Below are 21,146 nucleotides of genomic sequence, written 5' to 3'. Positions count from 1 at the left end.
TGGGGTGAATAATGTAATTTAATTGCCGTATCAATAACTGTGAGACTGCATGAGCAGTAAACTGTAGTGTGTCTAACGAATCAACAACTCACTGACGAATATCGACTCTCAATCTCACGACACGTGCATCAAATCGCATGTCTCAATAGTTTTTTCAATTCGTATGTTGCGCACCAGGTTCAGGTGACCCCTGGGGCCACTAGAAGCGCTACCATTCGCACGGAACACTCGAAAAACAGAAACCACTATTGTTTCTATACTTACTAATGTTTCTCTCTCCGTCTCCCGCTACAGAACATTCGCACACACACATAACGGATATCTGAGACTGGAAACTCTCAGTTGGGCTCTCCTGCCGTGCTTTATCGTGGGTAATCGGTCACCGGAATCCAGAGATGAAGAAGAAGAAATGAAATCAGATGGTGGGATACTGTCAGGGCAGATCTTGGAGGTCGCCGCGCGTCTACTTTGCAGCAGCTGCGCTTATCTGGTGGAGGGTAGGGAGCGTTGGCGACGAGGTGCGGTGGCAGTGGCAGTGGTGTGGCAGCATCAATGAACGGCTTTGGAAACAAAAACATTTCGACCTTGATGCAGTTCTTGGTCAGGGGAAAACACAAACGATTCTTTCATTGAATCACTACCCGGAATCAGAACAATTCATCACATCACTAGGTGGCGGGGGTGTATAGACAGTACTCACACCCCTAGTCCACTGCAAAGACTCGGCAAGTAGTGAGATGAAGAGCTCTGCGATTGCCCCTCTCTGCCAGAGGTCACCTCCTTCAGCCACAAGCGCGGCGACCGCGGTTCCTTCATTACTTTCTCACTCTACCCGTCATCCGTTTCTTTCGGGCCGATTGTTTTCCCCGTCGCTGCTGCCGGGGCTCCGAGCAAGCTTCAGGGCCGAGCGCGCTGCCAAAAGACCAGGCTTTTGAGAGCTCTGGGCGCCCCCGCGATATTTATAGCTGCACAGGAATGCCGTGGCGGCAGCGCTCGAGTTAATTGTCCTGTTCACACGAGTGTTTAAAAAAAAAGAAACTGGCAAGACAAATTAAAACTCAGGGGATGGACTCGGCGGAGCCCCATGCTGCGGGTGCTACGTTACGGGCAGCAGAGAGTAGTGAAGCAAAATCCACTGTTGCACTGTACTTCTATGCACCCTGCCTTCACCAACCCGCACCGACCAGGGTGGTGAACTATGGCCATGCAACTCCCCATGGACCGTAATGTATGAAGAGGTCCTCGAGCAATGGATTGACAAAGGCCAGCACAAGGAACATTCTCATGTTGTGATGCCAAATATCAGTGACAAAGGAAACGCTCACAGCAGGGACACCTCGATTCATATCGATGCTTAAGCTCACGAGATACACGCGTTGAATCGAGTAAGAATCGACGTTTTTGTAGATTTGTTTACAATTTATGTCATGGGCTGATGTCACCCCTGCAGCCACTCAAAGCGCGACCATCCACAACCACTTTGGGGAAGATCTTTTCCTCTTGGACTGAATCGCAACAACTGATGGAATCGGGCGGATGGGGTGTTGAGGCAATCATGACACCCCTCATTTCCAGAGCTAATCATCTGTGACGCTGGGGACACCGCACCGGCTCGCTGGGCTTGCTCGCTCACACAGCTCCTGGATTAGCGTCGCTCTGTGCCTGTGATCCTGGGAGGGGAGGCTAATCCGGAGAACGGGCGGGTAGCCAGTGGCATGGCGGCAAGGAGGAGGAGGAGAGAGATTCCACGGAGAGGAATGAAACTCCGGTCTCCCCTTGCTGTGATGCTTGTTTACAAGCAGCCACACAAAGGAGCAGCGCGATCTCTGAGCCTTTTTGTAACTCTCCCTCTTTTTGAATTAATGTTTTTTTTTTAAATCTTCCTTCCTGGTCTGGACCATTTCCTGCACCACCCGTGTGTCCGACTACCAACATTTCCGACAGAGTGCTGTCCTTGTTTGTTTGCAGAGCGGGGACCGAGCGGTGGCGAACCGCGCGCGGTGATTAATTATCAGCGCTCGACAACAGGAAGCGGTGTCGCGAGCAGGATCGGTGACCAATGGTTAAGAATATTGACGTGGCAGCCAAGAACGTGTCAGAGTGCTCGTGTTTACGCACCACACCAGGTAGTCATTTGAGGCCGAGTCAACCTAGGGGAGGCACAGGACCGGTTCAAATATTCACCAGGAATCGAACTCGGATAACCAGATTGGTAGCGTAGTGCGCTAAACACTAAGCTACAAGACAAAATATAAAGATCCTCCATTAAACCTTAACAGACCTGTTGGGGCGAGTGTTGTTAGCGAGCACCTATGAAGACCGGCATGGCACACGAGGGGGTGGTTGGCCAACACCTCGCCCGGTCACCTTTGTCTCCCTAGTGGCGATGTTTACACACCGCACCAGGTATGTGCTCATGAGAGGCTGCGTCGACCTCAGGGAGGCCCAGGGCCATGAACGGGATTCGCACTCAGGTCGCCAGGTCCGTAGCGGAGCGTGCTAACCGCTGCACTACCGCTCCCAAAGATACATTTACACACAAAGACATAAGTCTCCCATGCAGCCGCTGACATTGCCAGTGCTGTGGGGCAAGCTCCTATTAAAGCTGGCACAGAACACAAGTCACCAGCCGGGAGTACACACCGCTTGAGCGGGCGGCTTGCAATCAGAAACATTGCGATTTCAAATCCTGGCTGGGGGTTATCGATGCCAAACCATCATCACTCTAGGGTCGGTAAAATACGTTCCACTTTGTGTGGGAAAGTCAATAGCGGTTGCCACTTGGATAGACTCGGCCTCACCACAGCAATGTGGAGTTTCTACCGCTGGCTCAGGGCTGTGAACAGATGAGCACCAATACCACCTCAACGCTCGTTTTTGAGATGGTAATCACTTTTGACAGAGCACAAGGAGGTGGTGAGGCCAGCATCACGCACGGCCACCCCACTCTTCCCCTAAGCCGAGTTGACCTGGGGAAGTTCCAGGACGTGTCCCGGATACCACTTCGTCACCAAGGTTATCCGTGGCCGCGTCTCGAACTCTGGTCATTGGGTCGTGTAGCACAATGCACTGTCCGCTCCACACAATCAATTCACACAAATACAAAGATCTCCCGTAAAGCCTGAAAAGACTGTTGGGACAAGTGCCGTTAGTGAGCACCTATGAAGGCCGGCATGGCACACGAGGGGGTGGGTAGCCAACACTACGCCCGGCCGCCTTTGTCTCCCTAGTGGCGACATTTACCCATCGCACCAGGTACTCATTTGAGGCTGAGTCGATCTAGGGGAAGCCCGGGACCGATTCAGATAATCGTCACTGGTGTTGGCCGTGAGCGGGAATCGAACTCGGGTTACCGGTTCGTGTAGCACAATGCATCGCCCGCTCCCACACAGGCATACGCACACCACTACACAACTCTGTAAAAAGTAACAAGCATGGCTGCCTCCCACATGTTCTGTTTGGGAGGTGCAGGGAGATGGGTGCCATTTAACCTCCCGGCTGGGCGCGGTGGGTGTGGCTCTCAAGGCCTCCTCCTCTGCGTGACGGCCAAGTTCAACTCGGCACGGATAACGTGGGCCACGTAAGATGGGTGCCGTCGCGGCTCGTTATTTTAATGAGCCAGGACGGTTCCTCGGGAGGGTCCTGCCGTTCGGAGATTCATGATTCGCTGCGGCTTAGAGCGGTGGCGCAGTGGTTTGTGCATTCCGCTAAGAATCCCTCTGACCAGACCCATAGCGGAATTCCACAAACCTGGTCCCCGAGCGTCAGTTGCGGCTGCCACTAACATCAGCCACAGCTGAAAGCTGACAGCTCCCTCGCTACCCTCCTCCAACGAGTGCTGACCAGCGTGGTGAAGTATAGTCAAAGAGTAATAGATAGTAATATCCTTTACATAACCAGCAGATTAGATACATAGACCCGTTCAGACACTGAAACGTTGCCTCTATTAAAATAAAGGGGTGGAACGGTGTGGCACAATGGTGAGCAAAAACTGCGCCGTCAACCCGGCCACCAAAGTTTGATTGTCAGTCATGGCTATAACATGAGTGGCGAGCTCTATCAGAACCGATCCTGCTCTTCCCTCCCCTTCACCAACCCACGCCGACCAGTGAAGGTCAAACAACCCATGAGACCTGCACGGTAGGGTAGGGCCCTTATTCAGCAGTGGATTGACCAAATGGCCAGATGTACGTTTGTACCACTGCAGATTCTATTGATTCCTAACACTATAAATGACGCATGTAAGAGAAAGGGGAAAAAATAACATGAACATCATTATCGGCCTGAAATATGGCAATTCGTCGAACAGTTATGCGCACGGCAATGATGCTGCTGGTTTTGCCAGAGAGGTTATCATAACGCTGGCGGCAAAAACCCCCTTGTGCTAAGCGCTGGAATGAAAAGAGAATTTGTCCAAGGCGCTGTAGCAAGCAAAACACAGCCCAGGTATTATTGTGAGTCTCGGGCACTCGACACTCGGGCGAGTCTCTCCGGCAGAAAGCGCTATTATTATTATTAAAGGTAAACAAACCTCAGTGGCTTCACTAAGCCACGAAACGTTTCTCTTAAATGGAATGCCCAGTATGCGGCTGCTAAACAAAATAGTGTTTTAGTATTATTATTACTTAAATTGTCTCTGCGGGCTCCAGAATTGCGTGATTGTTCTGCGTGTTTATTAAGGGACTGCCGCGCTGGGAAGATTAACCTATAGAAACTACTTTTTTTATTTTACCAGGTAAGGCCCACTGAGCTATACAGCTCTTGGTCAGAAGCGACCTGGCCACAAATAAGAGCTCAATTAAGTGGCTTATCACGTGGAAATTTACAGCAGCCAAAATACTCCAAAACGCATCTTCTAAATGTGGAAGGAAAAACCAGAGGACCCGGAGAAAAATCCACACGACCACGGAGACAACACGCAAACTCAAAATATACAGCAGCAGGCGTCAAGGGTCAGGATGGAACCCACGACCTCCTGTATACCAAGCGTGCTAATTAACATCTCGCCGCCGCAGCGCCCCATGAAGGCACGAGGCCCACGATCCTGAGGAGAGGTCGCCGCTGCGATGGGACGGACGAGGCCGGCGAGACACGCAAGCCTGCGACCCCAAACGCGACCCCCCCCCCCCCCCCCGATTGTCGTGGTGCTTTGTTGCGAAACTCGCAAACCATGCTCCGCACTGCTTGGCAACGGCCCACAGGGAGAGTGCGCGGAAAACCATAACACCACGCGCGTGATTCAGTTTCAAAACACACAAACACGCACGCACACGCACGCAGGCCGGTATACAGGTGTAGCCAGCGCAGCAGCAGTGCTGGGCGATACGCAAAGGCACCCTATCCAACATGCACAAAACCAGCACTAGCGACTATGAGCAGGTTTCCCCGATACCGGCATCGCGATGCCGGACGTGCTGTACCGACATTTGGTACGCGTATAAACGGATTCGGGTACATTGAATCGTGACCCAGGCCGGCCGTTGAAGCCCCCGTAAGTGCGCACAATGAATAACAGGTTCACTGGACATACCGCAAAGTATTTATTTTACGGGAATGTCGCGATGTTTCGGCCAAATGGCTTTCTTCAGGTGGGGCTCGTCGTGAGCGACAGCATAAACGAGCTGGCCGGCCCTGCGAGAATTGCACAGGGGGATAATTAATTATCGCAGGATGCCTCTCCATTAAGACAAAAGCACACGGCAACGTCGCACAGATCGATCATAACTGGGTGGGGGGGTGGGGGTGGGGTAGGTGGCGGAACTGAGAATCGGAATCGTCAAAGACACCGCTCCGCTGATGAATTATTTAACGAGCATACCTCATCATCAATACTGTCGTTAATAATTCATGCCGCCCCTCGCACAATATGACTGTTTTGTCGCGCTCGGCACATTGAGCTTTATTTTCCTGTGTGTGCAGAATGTATCTCCTGCCAGGTTTTTTCTGCAGCGCAAGCTACTGCTTCCAAGCCACAGGGCAGTGCTCACTTTATACACCTCGTAGACACGAGTTCAATTCCAGACCATGGCTAAAATCAGTGGCGCGTTATAGCCGATCCAATTTCTGGCCACCTTTCCAACCTCTTCAAACAACCCTGTCACTGCCCATCACGAATGACACAGCATGGGGAGGCCTTCATCCAGCAGTTGGTTGACACAGAGACGTAAATTATTGTTATTTTAAGAGACATGATGGCGCGGTGGGTCGATCCCCCCCCCCCCGCCCCATGACCTGTATTTGAACCCACGACCTTCCGACTGAAAATCGGCCGCTTTGCCCCCAAACACCGCCCCGGCCAGCTTTTGACAAAGGGCTCAGTGTGAAACATGGCGATTTCGTTTCATCACGACGTGCAAACACGTTTATACTCCTGTTGCTCCGAGACTCAAAGCCCAGTGGGGTTCATACAAAAGAGAACTTCAGCTTTTGAGCAGCCAGTGAGCAGTCTACGAGCAGCCATCTGGCTGTGAGTGAGCAGCGTGTCGCTTGTGCCAATCACCTCCAGCAGCTCCCAGGAATTGTATTTTCGAACTATTCCACAACCCTGGTTTCTTTCCTGTCCGACAGCACGTCAGTCAGCACGCCGCGCCAGCTGTCCATCGTAATTAGCACTTACAGGAAACGCTCAAGGTTTTTGTTGAATGTGTGTGTGTGTTTCGGATTGTTCAACGACTGATTTTTTTTGTCCTCTTTCATTCCTCCTCCTCCTCCCATCTTTCTTCTTTCGAGTTGGAGACTAAAGGGCAGCATTTGCTCGTCAAAAGTGAACAAGGGTTTGAGAAGAGAAGAGAAGAGGGGCGAATGAAAGGGTTTTGCTATGAAAACCTTGCCATCAAAAGGTCTTTAGAGGCACGCTGTACACACACAAGTGTTACCCCCCCAACCCTCCTCCGAGCATCGGATCAAGAGTCGGCCTCTCCGGCAAACACTAGTGTGTGATCCTAAGCGTGTACATTTCTGCTCGCTGTTGTTTTTACTGTAGGCCCCGGGACCACCGGGGTCACGGCGGCAGTGATCGCTGTACAAAATAATAAACCGAGTGGGGGAGGGGGGGGGGCGTTTGCTCGATACTCGCCCGGACCCTCGCCCGGACGCTCGCTAAATTGGGTTAGGGAGACCGGAGGGAGAACGCAATCCAGACGAACACAATGGGTGCTGCTGTCTGCCTCAACAAAGCAGCTCATCTGGATCAGATAAAGGGTGCTCGCAAAAAGAAAAAGACCGCAACGCAGAAATCAGATTTCGCTCCCGTTGGCTCGCCTAATGAGGCCAAGAAAGTTCAGTTGGGGCCGATATACACGTACTTCACAAGCTCCGAGGTGTGGGAATTAATCTTGTGTGTGTGTGAGAGACTCTCACGCACACTGTCCAGCAAATGGCTGGACAGCGTGTAAAGTATTCACCTTTCCTCACGATGTTATGAATCGTCGCGAGTCGGGGTTGCGTTGTTCTCGTTTCTGGTTTGATCTTTGTCGAGTTGCCCCGTTCGTCAAACAGGAACGGTTTGCGTGATCTCCACATGTTGGAATTAACCTCAACTTACACGCAAGGTGCAAAGCGTGTTGCCGTGCACATAGGAATACATTTTAACAGACGCATTGATAAACTATTATGCGCTTTAAATCACCAGTGACGGGGGAATTGTTAACAGCTGTTCCCTTGAATGTACGTGCATTTCCTGGGTTCCATTGCCTTACTGTCACGTCCTGCCCCCTTATGATACCTGGAATATGCAGGCGGTCTCCCATCCAAGTACGAACCGGGAACAACCCCTGGTTAGCTTTTGACATATGATGGCACATTCAGGGTGCTTTGGTCTTGGATATCACAAAACCTCCTATATGTGTGCTAAAGTGGAATGGAAGATGCTTCACAGATGAGATAAATTCTTATGCAGAGAAGAAGGCCTTCAGCCTGGACTTAAAAAGAGGCAGGCAGTCGGCAGCACAGACAGCAAGGGAGAAATGTTTTCCGAGACTGGAGGCAGCAGCAGAGAAGGAGTGACCTCCCATTGAGGTTGACTGCATAATTCGCAAAAAAATAAGTTCTGGTTGTTGGAGTGAGCAAAATACGTGTTGCGTTTAGTCAAAACAATCGGTAGCCACACACTCCTAGCTCCCCTACCGCCCACCCCCAACAACAACGACTGGAACAACGTCACATGAGCGATCGCGTTTTGGATCGCGTTTTGAGCGCAGAGTGGCGGGCGGCCTCTGCTCGTTCAAACACATCTCCCCGAGCGAGGACTCCATGTGGACGGGGAGGAGGGAGGGGCGGGGTGGGGGAAGCGTGAAATCAGAGCACTTAGAAAACCACCGCGATTCGCCGCTCGTGTTTGTCAGCGGCTCCGGTGGAGCCTGACGGACACAACACGCCAGAGGAATTCTTGGTACCGTTTATGACAAAAGTGGGGCACGCCTTTCAACGACGAGGGTAGCTTCTCCGTTACCAGGTCTCGTGATTAAAAAGGAAACTGTAGACCCGACGGACGAAGACCCAGTTTGGTAAAAACAAACTGCAGATTTTTTTCCCCCAAAAACAGAATTCGCATTTATAAAACGTCGACGCTCCCGGGAACGCGTTTCCGAGCGGGTTCTTCTCCACTACCGTCAACAGTGAAATTTAGATTTCATCGTCGTACAGTTCCCATGAACCGTCCGTTCAAACAAAAAGACGGCGTTGGTTGTTTGTAAGTAAAAAAAAAAAACCTTAAAAACGCATAATATAAGGTTTTTTGGGGTAGATCGCGTAAATATATATATTTTACTTACAAATAACCGACGCGATCTAACCCAAAAAAAAATCTATATTAAGGATATTGGTCGCGAAAGCCTACCCGTTAAAAACCGCACCCACACAAAGAGAGCAAAATTCACACACAACGAACGGCGGTGGCGTTTTTTTTGGATTGAGTCTGAAAAACGGTTCCGCTGTCAAGCGATGGCTTCCGTCCCCGCTGCAAACCCCCCGTAGCAACCACGGCTCTCCGGGGGATTCTCCCTCTCTCCCCCATGGGGGGACAAAGGCATTGGACAGTTGCTTCTGGTTTTAAAAAAAAAGGTGGTGGTGAAGCGTGCAGCCGTGAAATTTTACTCGCTCCAACTGTGCGTGGGTGGAAGGGCTTCGAGTCAGGGGGAGAGCTCTACAGAACCGCTCTAGAGGGCATTTGGTCTACTCTTCCATGCTGGCCAGGCGGTCTTGGAAGAGGTGGGAGTACATATATTTGATCTCGATGCACGTGACCTGCTGATCGACTGGAGTGTATACATTTATACTGTCCGGGGGACAAATGCGGGGAAATTTTAGAACACCGACCACAGTTTCTCTGAGCGCAACCTTACTTATGCACACAAATTGGCCGCAGTTGTCAATTTGCGTGCCGAGTTTTGACGGAACGTGCGTGGTTAATGAACCAGAGACACCTTGAATGACCTCCAGAGTTACGAGCCGATGTCCTCAAGTGCGGCAAATGCTCCAACGATGAACAGAACGCGCTTCCAGTGAGCATTAAAGCCATCGCCCATTCACGCCAGAGATTTCGGTTTGCTCAGCGTTTGTTATTTGTACTCCTTTGGTTCGCACTCTGCATTTCAATGGCCTGCCCCAGGAAACTGAGTAACAAATTAAACAGCGAGGCTCTTTTTGGCCAAGCCTGGCAATTGATTTAAACACTCCTTTCTTCTTATTTTCTCAAACGATGGAGTCACGAGAACTCCTCTTCCGCTAGGCCTTCAGATGCCATCTCGAGTTTTCCTGTTTGATGCGGCGCACGTGTGTGCGGCACGGTTAATCGGATTAATTGGATGCAGATTTCACCGCACAGAAATGTAACGCCTGCAGTAATTCTCCTGGAAATGGGTCCAGGCCAAGGAAAGACACAGGGTCCAAAACAGTTACGGAATACCGCTCCCCAATAAACACTGCAGTAAAAACAACATTTACAGCTCATGCCTTCAATGGGAATGGGTGAGCCATGATATTCTGTGATGTGGAAGATTATCTGTACATAGGCTCAAGGCCTTCACAAGGGTTGATACGTCGCTGTAACGTACACGTAAGGACCTCTTTGTCAATCCACCGCTAAAAAAAGATCTGAATTTGACCACACTTAACCACCCGCTCGGCGTGGAGGTGGTGAAGGAAGGCGCATAGACGTTGGAGGACAGTACGACACAACAATGGATGTTTGCTGCACTGCCCTCTGCTGCAGCCTGCAACACCTTGCTTTCACGCATGATGGTTGCCCATGCAAGTGTAATGGCTTCCACTGAGTCGCATACGTAGACTTGAAGGCAACACATTTATTCAGTTCCAAAACACGGGGTAACTTTTCCCCTTAACAGAATAACAACCTATGGTGGTCACCACCAGGCCAACTACACTAGTTACTACACTAGTTACTACACTAGTTACTACACTAGTTACAACGTGACTGGTGTAGTTAGCCGGGTGGTGACCACCAGGCTAACTACACTAGTCACAACATAACTGCTACTACGGACCGGGACCAACGACTTTGGCCCGGATCTACGTGTTGGAGACTCATTGAACGGAGAACGTAGACGAAGGGTTTCTTCCAGGATGAACAACAACCCCGGTCCCTCTCAGGACCCGACATACTCTCTGTAGCATGGCCGGCTCCGCCCTTGGCCACATCCACCTTCCAGAATCCTCGGGAAGGATCTGGGTCGCAATCACGTGACCCCCCTCCCTCCCAGCTCCCTCTTGGGACCCCTTTGTCAACTTAACAGGTCACGTGTCCTCCCGGGACAACCAGAGTGCCATGGCATCACACAACCTCATCCTTCGGTCGGCACCCACACACCCTGTCCTGTAGGGTCGGCACTGCACTTAAAGCGTGGTGCCATCTAGCGCTATTATTCAGCGCACACCGGGCCCCTCTAAAGCCGGTACTACACCCACACCATTGTGGTATCCGGCGATGTCGCTACACTGCACGCCGTGCCCCTCTAGGGCCGGTACTGCACCCACAGCCTGTTGACATCCAGCGATGTCACTACACAATCCCTACTCAACCCAGCTTTTAGCTTTTGACATCCGATGAGACCAGGGTATGTCCCGAGCGATTTGGTCGCGAACGCTTAGAATAATAGCACGCCTTATTAAAATACAGTGTACGCCGTCGCCCGGCAATACTGGGGAAAGCTCCTTCACCTGGTAGTAGGCCTTGATGTGACGAACGAGGACACTGAGGTTCTCAATCCGAACGTTCACGTCGCCGTTCACGTTCGCGTTCACGCGGTGGTCGTCCGGCCTCGGGTCTCTGTCGCGAAAATGAGGGGGGGGGGGGGGGGGGCAGAGAAGTGACAACAGGACCGTCGCATCACAGCACTGGCGACACAATCATCCATCCATCCACGCGTATGGCCGATTGTCGATCCACTGCTGGATGAGGGCCTCCCCACACACTCCATACAACGCACACACAGAGGCACACGTGACACGTGCATAAGAATGCATTACGCACAGATGTTTACAAACAGCTGTGCAAATGCAGGATTCCATACAAAGCTGTTTTTACGAAAGTTTAGAATTTAAGGGTAATTACGATATGCGGGCTAGTGGAGGCAGGGAACATAGAAGCATACAAAGTGCTGTACAACGGAATTTTCTGCCCTACTACAACCCCCCCACCCCACAGCGACATATGGCAAGTTGGTGTGCGCTGCGGTCACCCATTCAAAGACTATCCAGGCTAAAGCCTGCTTAATTCAGCTTTCAAAAGAGCATGGGAGAGTGGGGTGGATGGGGGCGATTTGAAAATGTTTAACCTACCAATAATTACTACTATAATAATCCAAGAATGTGTGTGTGTCCCGCGTGTTACGTCACCATACGAGGCCCACCCCCCGCGTGACGTCACTCCACATGAGGCCCACCCTCCTCATTAATATTAATCAGTGGGTGGATTTTTACACGAACGCAGAGAAAGGTCGAGCTGATTAAAATGATGTATTATGCAAAGTCGATTCAAATGACGTTTCTTTACAGAAAGTGACGGTAAAAAATAAATATAAGCAGCACAGTGCTACATCCGTGCGTGACGTCACTGCAAAAGAGCCCCCCCCCCCCCCCACTTTATTAATATTCATGCCTGCCTGGAAATTTACACGAACGCACAAGAAGGTCGCGCGCTCCGCATACTGCACCCCTCACCTTATGAATAATCATGAGCGGGTGACGTCACTCCACATGCCGCACCCCTCCACAATAACCATGAGGGGGTGACGTCACTCCACATGGGGCAACCCCCCTCATTAATAATCACGAGCTGAACAATTTTTCTATTGAATATTTCGCATTTACTGCAATATACACCCGTCCTTGGACGGGCACACAAGCTAGTAATAATAATTTTCCATAACGCACATAAAAACGCAACGCTTCTGCTATTGCGGTGAAATGCGTGGTGGCCACCGCCAATTTGGGGAACCGTGAACCCGGCACACAGCTGTGCCGGGCGGCCCCCCTGACCCCACGAGCCATCCCTCTGGGGATGAGGCGTCTGCGGCAACTGTTTAAGTTTCCCGGCGAGCATAGCGGCCGTTCCCAGTGGCCGAGACGCTGAATCCCCCGGGGATGATTGTGCCGAGGGGTGCCTGCGTTTCGATGAGATTTCCTGGCACCGCCGATTGCTGCCAGCACCGACGCGCTCAGTAAGAACCACCACCGCCATCATCATAATCGTCGTCGTCGTCATCGACATCATCACAGCGATCGCCGCGATCGGCGTCGATGACGACGAGAATCAGAATTTTTTTTGTTATACTGGAGAAATACGATGAGCTATGAAGCTCTTTTTCACAGATGCCAAGTAGGGGCGGGTCAGAAAATGATATGGGTGCAAAATATAGGAAAGGTAAACAAGTCACTAATAATAAATACATTTAAAAAACATAATCGAGTATAAAAGTAAAAATTTCAAATGTATATAAATTGCTGCCAATTTTTCAACAATAAATGTCTCGGACCGCATTCGTGAACACAAAGCAGACCTTAAACACGGTAGGACCAACACCTCGGCCGTGGCAGATCACTGTTATAATTCAGTAGGCTCACATGAAATTGACTTCTCCAAGACAGAGGTTCTTTGCAAGCCATCTGGCTACCATGAGAGATTCGTTCATGAGGCTATCCACATATACAAGCACAGAGACAATTTCAACCGAGAAGATGGATTCTGGCTTAGCAATCATTGGAAGGATTTGATAAACCATTTCGAATCTTAATTGATTGTTCACGCTTACAGTGGCTTTCAGACAGCATACATTAATTTTTCGTCTCCCCCCTCCTCTTTTCCGAACATAGATGGACTCGTCCTTCTAAATAAACTGTCAAATCGCTCTCCGTGGCGCTAACGTTTAAAAATAAATAAATAAAACCCACCACTTCTTTCAAATGTTCTTGCCATTGGTTTTCACACCTGATGATGACTGCTTGTGTTGCAGTCGAAACGTCGCGAAAATTTTATTGTTTTATATATATTTTATTATTTTATTGTTTCCCTTCAACGTGACTTTACCGAAAGAACCAAGAATATGAATCACTGCAGTCACGAAAGCCTTAAATCAAAATAAATGCAAGCTTGGGCAAGGCAGCAAAACAACAACAGTCCCAGACCATAGCAAGACAACACACGGTAGTCCCTCAATAAAATTGCACATTCCAAATTGTACTTATGGATACACGGCGAAGGATCAACATTACTTATCATTTTTTGACGAGGCACGGGACAGTCAAGTGACGGATTTCTCTTCGTGCGTGGTATCATCTGCGGAGTCTAAACTTTTTTGCTAATTTCCTGCTCGCGCCATTAACTGGAGGCCGGGGCCCTCCGCGAGAGGGAGTTGGAGAGAGCCCCTCCACAGGGAATTTAGGCCGACTCCAAAAGACTGGCCACATATTTTGGAAGAGACATAAGAATTTACGGAAATCTGCAAATGAACCTATAAAAGAAGTGGTAGTAGTAAAAAGAACGCGTCTGTAAATTCCGATTCTGAAACGCGTGGCACGAGCGCTGGACAGCAAATATATGAAAATATTGCTATTTTTCAAACCGTATTGTTGGATTTCATGGGTTCCCGTTGCCCCAATGGCCACGAGAGGAGCTGCAATTTGGCTACAGCTGATAAAACATTGATTCTTGAATGGTATCGCGACCCTATATCATGAAAATATTTAATTCTTACATGCACTATTCAACGCACGAATCGCAAGGGTTCATTTCATTATTATTGTGCTCGTTTACCCAGGAAAACCTGATACCTAAAACTTTTCCAGCAGGAGCCTGCCAAATGTTTTTATGCTGCTGTGTGATCCCAATTGAGTAATTTTCAAGTCATTTTTCAGCATTGGGATATTTGGCAAATGCTAGTTAAAATTCTATCTTTGGTTGTTTCTTTGGATATGGGAAAAGACCATGAGAACCCAGAGGAAATCCATGCAGAACAAGGGGAGAACATACACAGAGGTGCCCAAGTCAGGAATCAAACCCAGGATCTTATTACCCCAATTCAAAGCATGAATCGACGAGTCGTTATGTCCCTCGTGCCCGCATACTGGGCATCGTGACTGCGGGCCACCCAGGAAATAGAGGCACATGGAACTTAACGGCAGGATGGGGGAGGGAAGGAAGGCAGTGCGTGCTTGTGCCGTCCCCGATTAGCCACCGCCATCTCCGCGTGCGCTCCCCGATACGCAATCTTGCACATCTACATTTTCCCTCGCTGCTGTCGTCACTGCCACACCTCCACCCGGGCGGGAAGCCCTGCTCGTGGCGGGTGGCGGTGGCAGCGACCGGCTTGGTAATTCAGCCCAGGGTCACCACAATCGCCGGGGGCAACACCCCCAACAGCATCGTGGCGGCCGTGGCAGTCGCTAACAGTCGCAATAAAGTTAATAAAATTGGTAGGCGTGGATTGCAAGCGAGCTTTTGTAATTTCGCTCCCAAATGTTTCGCTTAAAGAGGGAGCGATATTAGCAACGCTAATTAATCTCAAATCGCAATCTCTTTTGCACGTACGTCGAGAGGCATACAGTGCGTGCACTCTTTACGTGATAATCTAATGGGAGAGCATTTCTAGAATTAAGATGAATTAGCAACCACAAATGGCTGAGCAGGAGGATGCGGTGAATTGAAAACATCGATTAATATCAGTCTGGTCGAATGCGTGTAATCCTACACCCTTCCTCGCACAGAATGCGGCACAGTGCATGCAGTGGCGGAGGAGAAGAGGCGCAGGAGGCGCTAAGCTTTCTGGGGCACTCAAACTCTTCGTGAAAATTAATCATATATACGTCAACTACAAAACTATTTGAACTATTCACATTTTTTTTACTTACCAGGTCAGGCCCACGGAGCTATACAGCTCTTTTTCAGAAGCTACCTGCCCACAAATGATAGCTAAACGCAGTTGCTCATCATCACATGGGCATTTATGGCAGGCAAATACTCTAAAACCATTTTTCTAAATATGGAGGGAATAACCGGAAGACCAGGAGAAAAATCCACGCGGCCAGGGGGAGAGAGAGAGAGACATGAAAATTCCAAATGTACAGCAGGCGTCAGGGTCGGGATCAAAACCTCGACCTCCTGTAAACCAAGCGAGGTAGTTAATATCTCCTAGCCACTGTGGCACCCACATAACCAAGTGGAAAAAAAGGAAAGGTCAGCTGGGGCACATAGAGCTCGTATTTATTCCACTCCGCTCCACACCAAGACTTCCCTCTGTGGGTGCCACTCAGCGTCGACTTTTCCACGCCGGCCAGAAATAGAGGAAGGAAGTAAGACGTGCACCAACACTTTACCTCACTGCCTGCAAGCAATCCAACAATCTAATGTAATATTATATATGTATAGAGCACCTTCACTCAAGGCGCTTGGCATAGTTTGAAAAACAGTGGAAGAAAATAATTTAGATGGCAGAGGAGTGCGAGGACTGAGGAATGAGTGACAGCGATAGAGGGGTGCTTATGGGGATCACGAAAGGGTAGGGGAGGGACGGGAAGGAGTGGAGGGGCGAGGGGAGGGTAGAGAATGGGCAATAGAGAAGATGTGAGGCTTTAAGAGAGGAATGGAAGCCGGTTAAGGAGGGGGACTGCTTTATGTACAGGTGACTTGCATGCAGTGGACTTACAGCAGCATTCGCATTTTTTAAATATCTGGATACACGTGTACGTAAAGTAGGGGGCGTGACGATCTAACTCTGACCCCCCCCCTAGCACCCCCAATCACGAAAAACTCTGATTCATCGAAATTCAACCGTGGCGATTCGATTCCAGAATCTATTCTTTACTTAACACTGCAGTGGACGTGCGGTCGGCTCCACAGCGGCTTCGGGGGTTCACGTGAGCCCACTGTGTGCAACGTACGTCAACACGCATTGACTCTTTCACACACGATTCAATGCGTAAATAACGAGATCAAACAATATATATCCACCGACGAAGGCATCATCACCAGTGGAGTAGGGGTGGTTGGTATGGACTCTGGTGCGGGGAATGATGACATGGGGCCTCTTGTCTCTTATCAACTACCGTGACAGGGAATTGAACACGGCTCCTCGGAAGCGCGGAGCTGCGTCAGCGTTAGCTCGCAAACGCGGTGCCGCTTAAACCTCGGCATTTGAGAGCAGCAACAGCACCACACTTTCTCTACGCTCAGGAGAGACTACAGCCCCATCCTTGCATCACGTGTCTACGGCAGTGCAGCAACCGCAAGACAGGCGGCACTGTACGCACGCACTCCATTACACGCCCCAGCAGACATCCGTCCCTGCACAGAGCCAAGCCGGGCTCTCCACAAAACAAACCGCACAAATTGGGCATGAGATGGCAGGGGGGGCGGGCGGGGGGTGGCGGCAGTGGCTGTGCTGCTGCCGCCCCGTACAAATAGCGCTCGAGTCGGGGCGCGGCACCTCCCGCGCGACGCACTTTTAGCGAGCGAGATGCCTCTCCGATAATCCGAAGATCCCTCCCACACCTCGGGGTCACAACGGCGACCATCTATCTATAGCGGTGTCCCTAGTTACAGGAAATGTGATGGAGTAGAGCTGCTAGCGAGAGAAAATAGGTTTGAGTTGCAAGCGAGAAAAATCCGCACCACGCCGGGGCAGACGTGGGGGATGCACCGCGGGCTTCTTTGCTGGGACCGGACTTTGCAAACCTCTGCAGTTTTGCTGAAGGGGGGGGGGTGGGGAAGGGGCAGCTAGTCTGCTGCTCTCCCCTCACCCGCTCACTCACTCATTCGCTTGATTGCTGCTGCTCCTCATTAGGGACTTGAGAGAAGCTCACCGGCTACACACGCCCGGAAATAAAATCGATGCGTAATATTATGTTGTTGTCTCGAAGCACAGCAGCATCCAGCGCAGCGGTCATCGTTTCCCGGCAACGACTTGGGGTGGAATGATTAGAAAAACCGCCGCTGGCAGAGAACACCACGAACGTAATATTCGGCAATCGATGCCCAGACGTCGCTAAAAATGCCAACGTCCTGACCGATTACAGATAAAACTGCAGTTGAGGTGGGGGGAGGAGGGAGGGTGACAGCAAGAGTTGTGGGTATTCTGGAAGGCAGACAGACAATCACAACTCTTTCAAGCCCCCCCCCCCATCTCAAAGGATAAGGCCCGTTTTTAAAACCTTCCACCGCTGCTAAATCGGTTAAATTAATAACGCCATGCCTCGAATCGGGCGGCCGAGTCGGACAAACCGCGGCTTTGTGGGGCCAGCCGTATTGTGTGTCACACCGCTTGCTCTGCCCCGGGGAGCCCCACGGAGATCATAGGCACGACTCCCACTGGCTCCAGTGCCGACCACAATAATGGAACTCTTTATTGGTTGCGCACAGGCACGCTTTGAAACACCAGGCCTGCGAGGACACCCCCTGCACCCCTCCCCGCCGCTGCCTCCCAAGCAGTGCTTCCGCACCTCCCAAGCTGCGCTTGCAACCTCGGCGTGAATCACATCTCCGTGTCCATTAGAACAACGGGAGGGAGCGAGTGCTCGTTCAACCGGAGTGCACCCGAATATCGCCGCCCGCGCTGTCAGGTCGATGAAATCTATAGGGTTTGTCGTAAGTCACCGCGCTGGAGGTGATTCTGGTGAAACGAGCGGCTCAGAGGAGTCAAGCCTCTGACCAAATCACTCTAAATGCACCCAATCTGGGAAGCTGAGCAGGGCTGAGCTGGATTAGTACTCGGATGGGTGACCACCAGGGCTTGCCATATGTTGCGAGGTGGCCGGGAGATGGCAGCGATAGTTGTTGGCCCCGCATTGACGTGGTGAGGATTTTCTTTTTTCCGGTTTCTTCGGTTTGCCTCTCACGTCCCAGACATTCACCGAGGGTACTGGCCACGCATTCCAATGCAGGAACCTCCTGAAAACTTATCTTGCGACTCAGTGAGGCTCTTCGACGTAAATAAATTGTATTAAAATCATCATCATAATCATCATTATACATTTTTTTTTTACAGTGCTGCTACCGTGACCCGATTCGCGTGCTGGTGAATGTCCATTTTCTTCCCAATTTTTGGATAAAGTGCGCCGATGTTTCCATCACCAACGGCTGTGGTTATTCGCCAAGGTGAATAACGTTGGAATCTGGCTCCAAGTTTCAGAACATGCTGCAACACGAGTGACTGACAATAGTCCATGGACCAGAGCAAAAATTGGTACTATCTTCAGTCGTACCGACGTTTTTATATGGCCGAGTGAATTCCTTGACATCCCACTCATATCAAATGGTTATCACGTGACCCACGGTTATTGGCAACAAGTCAAATATCTGTTCTGGGCTCATGGTTTTACAACCTCCCGGCTTCTCCGGGCTGCGACCTCTAACCCGTGGCGGCCACGGCTAATTGGGGCCATCCGTCTGCAGCGCGGCGGGTCAGTTTTAATTAGGTCTAATGTGGAGCCTGTCCTGCGAGTGACCGTGGAAGTATGATATAATTAATTAAAACCCCGCGTCCAGCAGATGCGCAAACGTCAACGTTGTGGGTCCATTCTCGATTAATTGGGTGGGGGAGCGACGTCGCGTGACGCGAGACACGGCACACATGAAGCGGGCCTTTGCAAATGCACAACAGCATCCGAAACACCAGGCCTGCAGAGCCACCCTGCGCCCCCCCCTCCACGCCGCTGTCTCTCAAGCGGCGCTACCGCATCGTCCCGAACCACAGCTCTGCGTCCATTAGAACGCACGACGAGGTTTGATTATTTTTCAATAGTGACGCTTCCGCATGTTTAAACATGAACAGCCTCAAGAAAACTTTTTTTGCAAGAGGGTCCTGCCAAGTATTTGCAGTTAGGAGTGCGATGTGTAGCTGTTGCGCGTTATCCTAATTTGGGTAAATTCCAGGTAGTGTTTTGGCGTTTGGGGATGCTTGGCCAATACCGGCTGCATTGTGTGCATGGTTTGTTTTTCGTTAAGGACCGAGATGTTCACTGTGGTGAAAAAAAAAATGCTGCCGAGAACCAGAATAAGGCACATAATGCTTCAATCTTTTTGTGTTAAATATTATTATCAGCATTCATCGTCATTACGAGCTGTTTGCTATTATTATAATCAGCACCAGCAGCAGCAGCATTTATCCTGACTACTGACTCACTAATGTATTCCTTATCGCCACTGGTCCCTGCGAAAATGAAGACCGCAACCGATACTGCGATGGCCGTGCCCTGCTGTGTCACGCAGCACGGGCGTGTCTCTTACAGAGCCAGGATACAAAATCCTCGAAGGGATGTCACCTGGCCGTGAATAAAGGATGCAAACGAACGATCGATTGGCGTAGCACGCACGCTCACGAGCCGGCCCGGTAGACTCGCCAACGAGCGTAAGGGAAGCGTGCCTTCGTTAAGACAAGGCAAAACCCCAAACAATAACGCGGCAAACGGCACAGTGGCATCGCTGCCAGGAGAGAGAGAGAGGGTCCCACGGTATAAAGTACGATCATCAACTATAAAGTCAGGCAATCTCTCTGTCCTTTCTCTCCCTGCTCTCACAAAGGGCCATTATCCAAAACGTCGCCCGACTGTTGTTATTGCTACGGCGCTCGTTTACCCAGGAAAGGCCTCAAGGCTCTGTCAGAAGGGTCCTGCCAAGTTCTACCAGTTGCGGGCAAAGTAGCCGAGTGCAATCTCAATTAGATCATTTTCAGGTATCCTATTAGCGTAGGGATGTTTGACCAATACCAGTTACATTGCATGTGGGTTTAAACAATAAATTATGTATCTTTCCGTTACAATAACTTACAGCCCCTTTGTCAAACTGCTGCTGGATTAAGGCTTTAGGGGGGATTTGTTTGACCATACTTCCCCCACCCACCCCGCGCGAGTGGCGTTTTTTTTCAATCAACACTTTTTAATACGACGCCACCGCAAATGACACTGACAGGGCACCCCTCAACGTGAGCGCCATGTCCGGTCTCTCATTAACGGGGGCTTCAAACTCGACGTCTGACAAGACAGGCCCCGGGACACCACCTGGCTGAGCGGCCGTTGTGTCACGGATCGCCTTCTACAATCTAACGTCCTCTCTGGAGGACGACACCTTCAGGAGGGCAACACCCGAACGAACTCGCGGCGCCGCCGCTCAACGTCGGCGCCAAACCTCCCAATCGTCGGCACGTCGACCTCGACCGTGCGCTTGCCGCTCTCATTTGCCACATCTCTCCGCCACGCGTGGTCCCCGAACCGGGGTGGCCGACAAGTGCCTCGTCTCCATCTCTTCCCGTCCCTTATTTCCTGTAATGCGAGCGCGCACGGTGCGTCCTTGTGAACCGAACCGCTTCAAAACTTTATCTAGACGCTCTCTTCTTCCGTCTCCCTCTCCGCTGTTCTCTTGCCCGAGCTCTCTCGTCTCATTACGGTGTCTCAATAAGTGTTGTCATCTCCCTGCTCACCACCCCCCACCTCCATCCTCACCACCGCCACCCCGTTCCTCACCACACCCACCCCCATCCTCACCACCCCCCCTCCCCGACTTCTGTCCACCCAACAGTATAAACAAGGACACCACAGCAGTTATTCAGCGTGGAAGTGAGGGTCAAACTACCCTCTCGGGAGTGGCTCTAGATAGCTCCCTCTAGCGGAGGCCCTTCCACCAGCGGTGGAGATAGCGAGCA

General features: G+C 50.8%; 1 protein-coding gene across 4 annotated transcripts in view; it reads right to left on the bottom strand.

The window, feature by feature from the left end:
- The window catches only part of LOC116947842 (girdin-like), a 74,895-nt gene that overhangs the window by 38,255 nt on the left and 15,494 nt on the right, over positions 1-21,146 (bottom strand). For all 4 annotated transcript variants that reach the window (XM_076071087.1, XM_076071090.1, XM_076071089.1 and 1 more), the window contains exon 3: positions 11,176-11,284. In XM_076071087.1, coding sequence (XP_075927202.1) covers positions 11,176-11,284 — 109 coding nt within the window. The remainder of the gene's footprint in view (positions 1-11,175; positions 11,285-21,146) is intronic.

This window comes from Petromyzon marinus, chromosome 31, assembly GCF_048934315.1.
Source record: "Petromyzon marinus isolate PM22_M1 ecotype Great Lakes invasive population chromosome 31, UKy_Petmar_22M1.pri1.0, whole genome shotgun sequence".
In the NCBI taxonomy this organism is placed as follows: domain Eukaryota; kingdom Metazoa; phylum Chordata; class Hyperoartia; order Petromyzontiformes; family Petromyzontidae; genus Petromyzon; species Petromyzon marinus.
The sequence above is the reverse complement of the archived record's forward strand: the minus strand, read 5'-3'. Positions and strand labels throughout refer to the sequence as shown.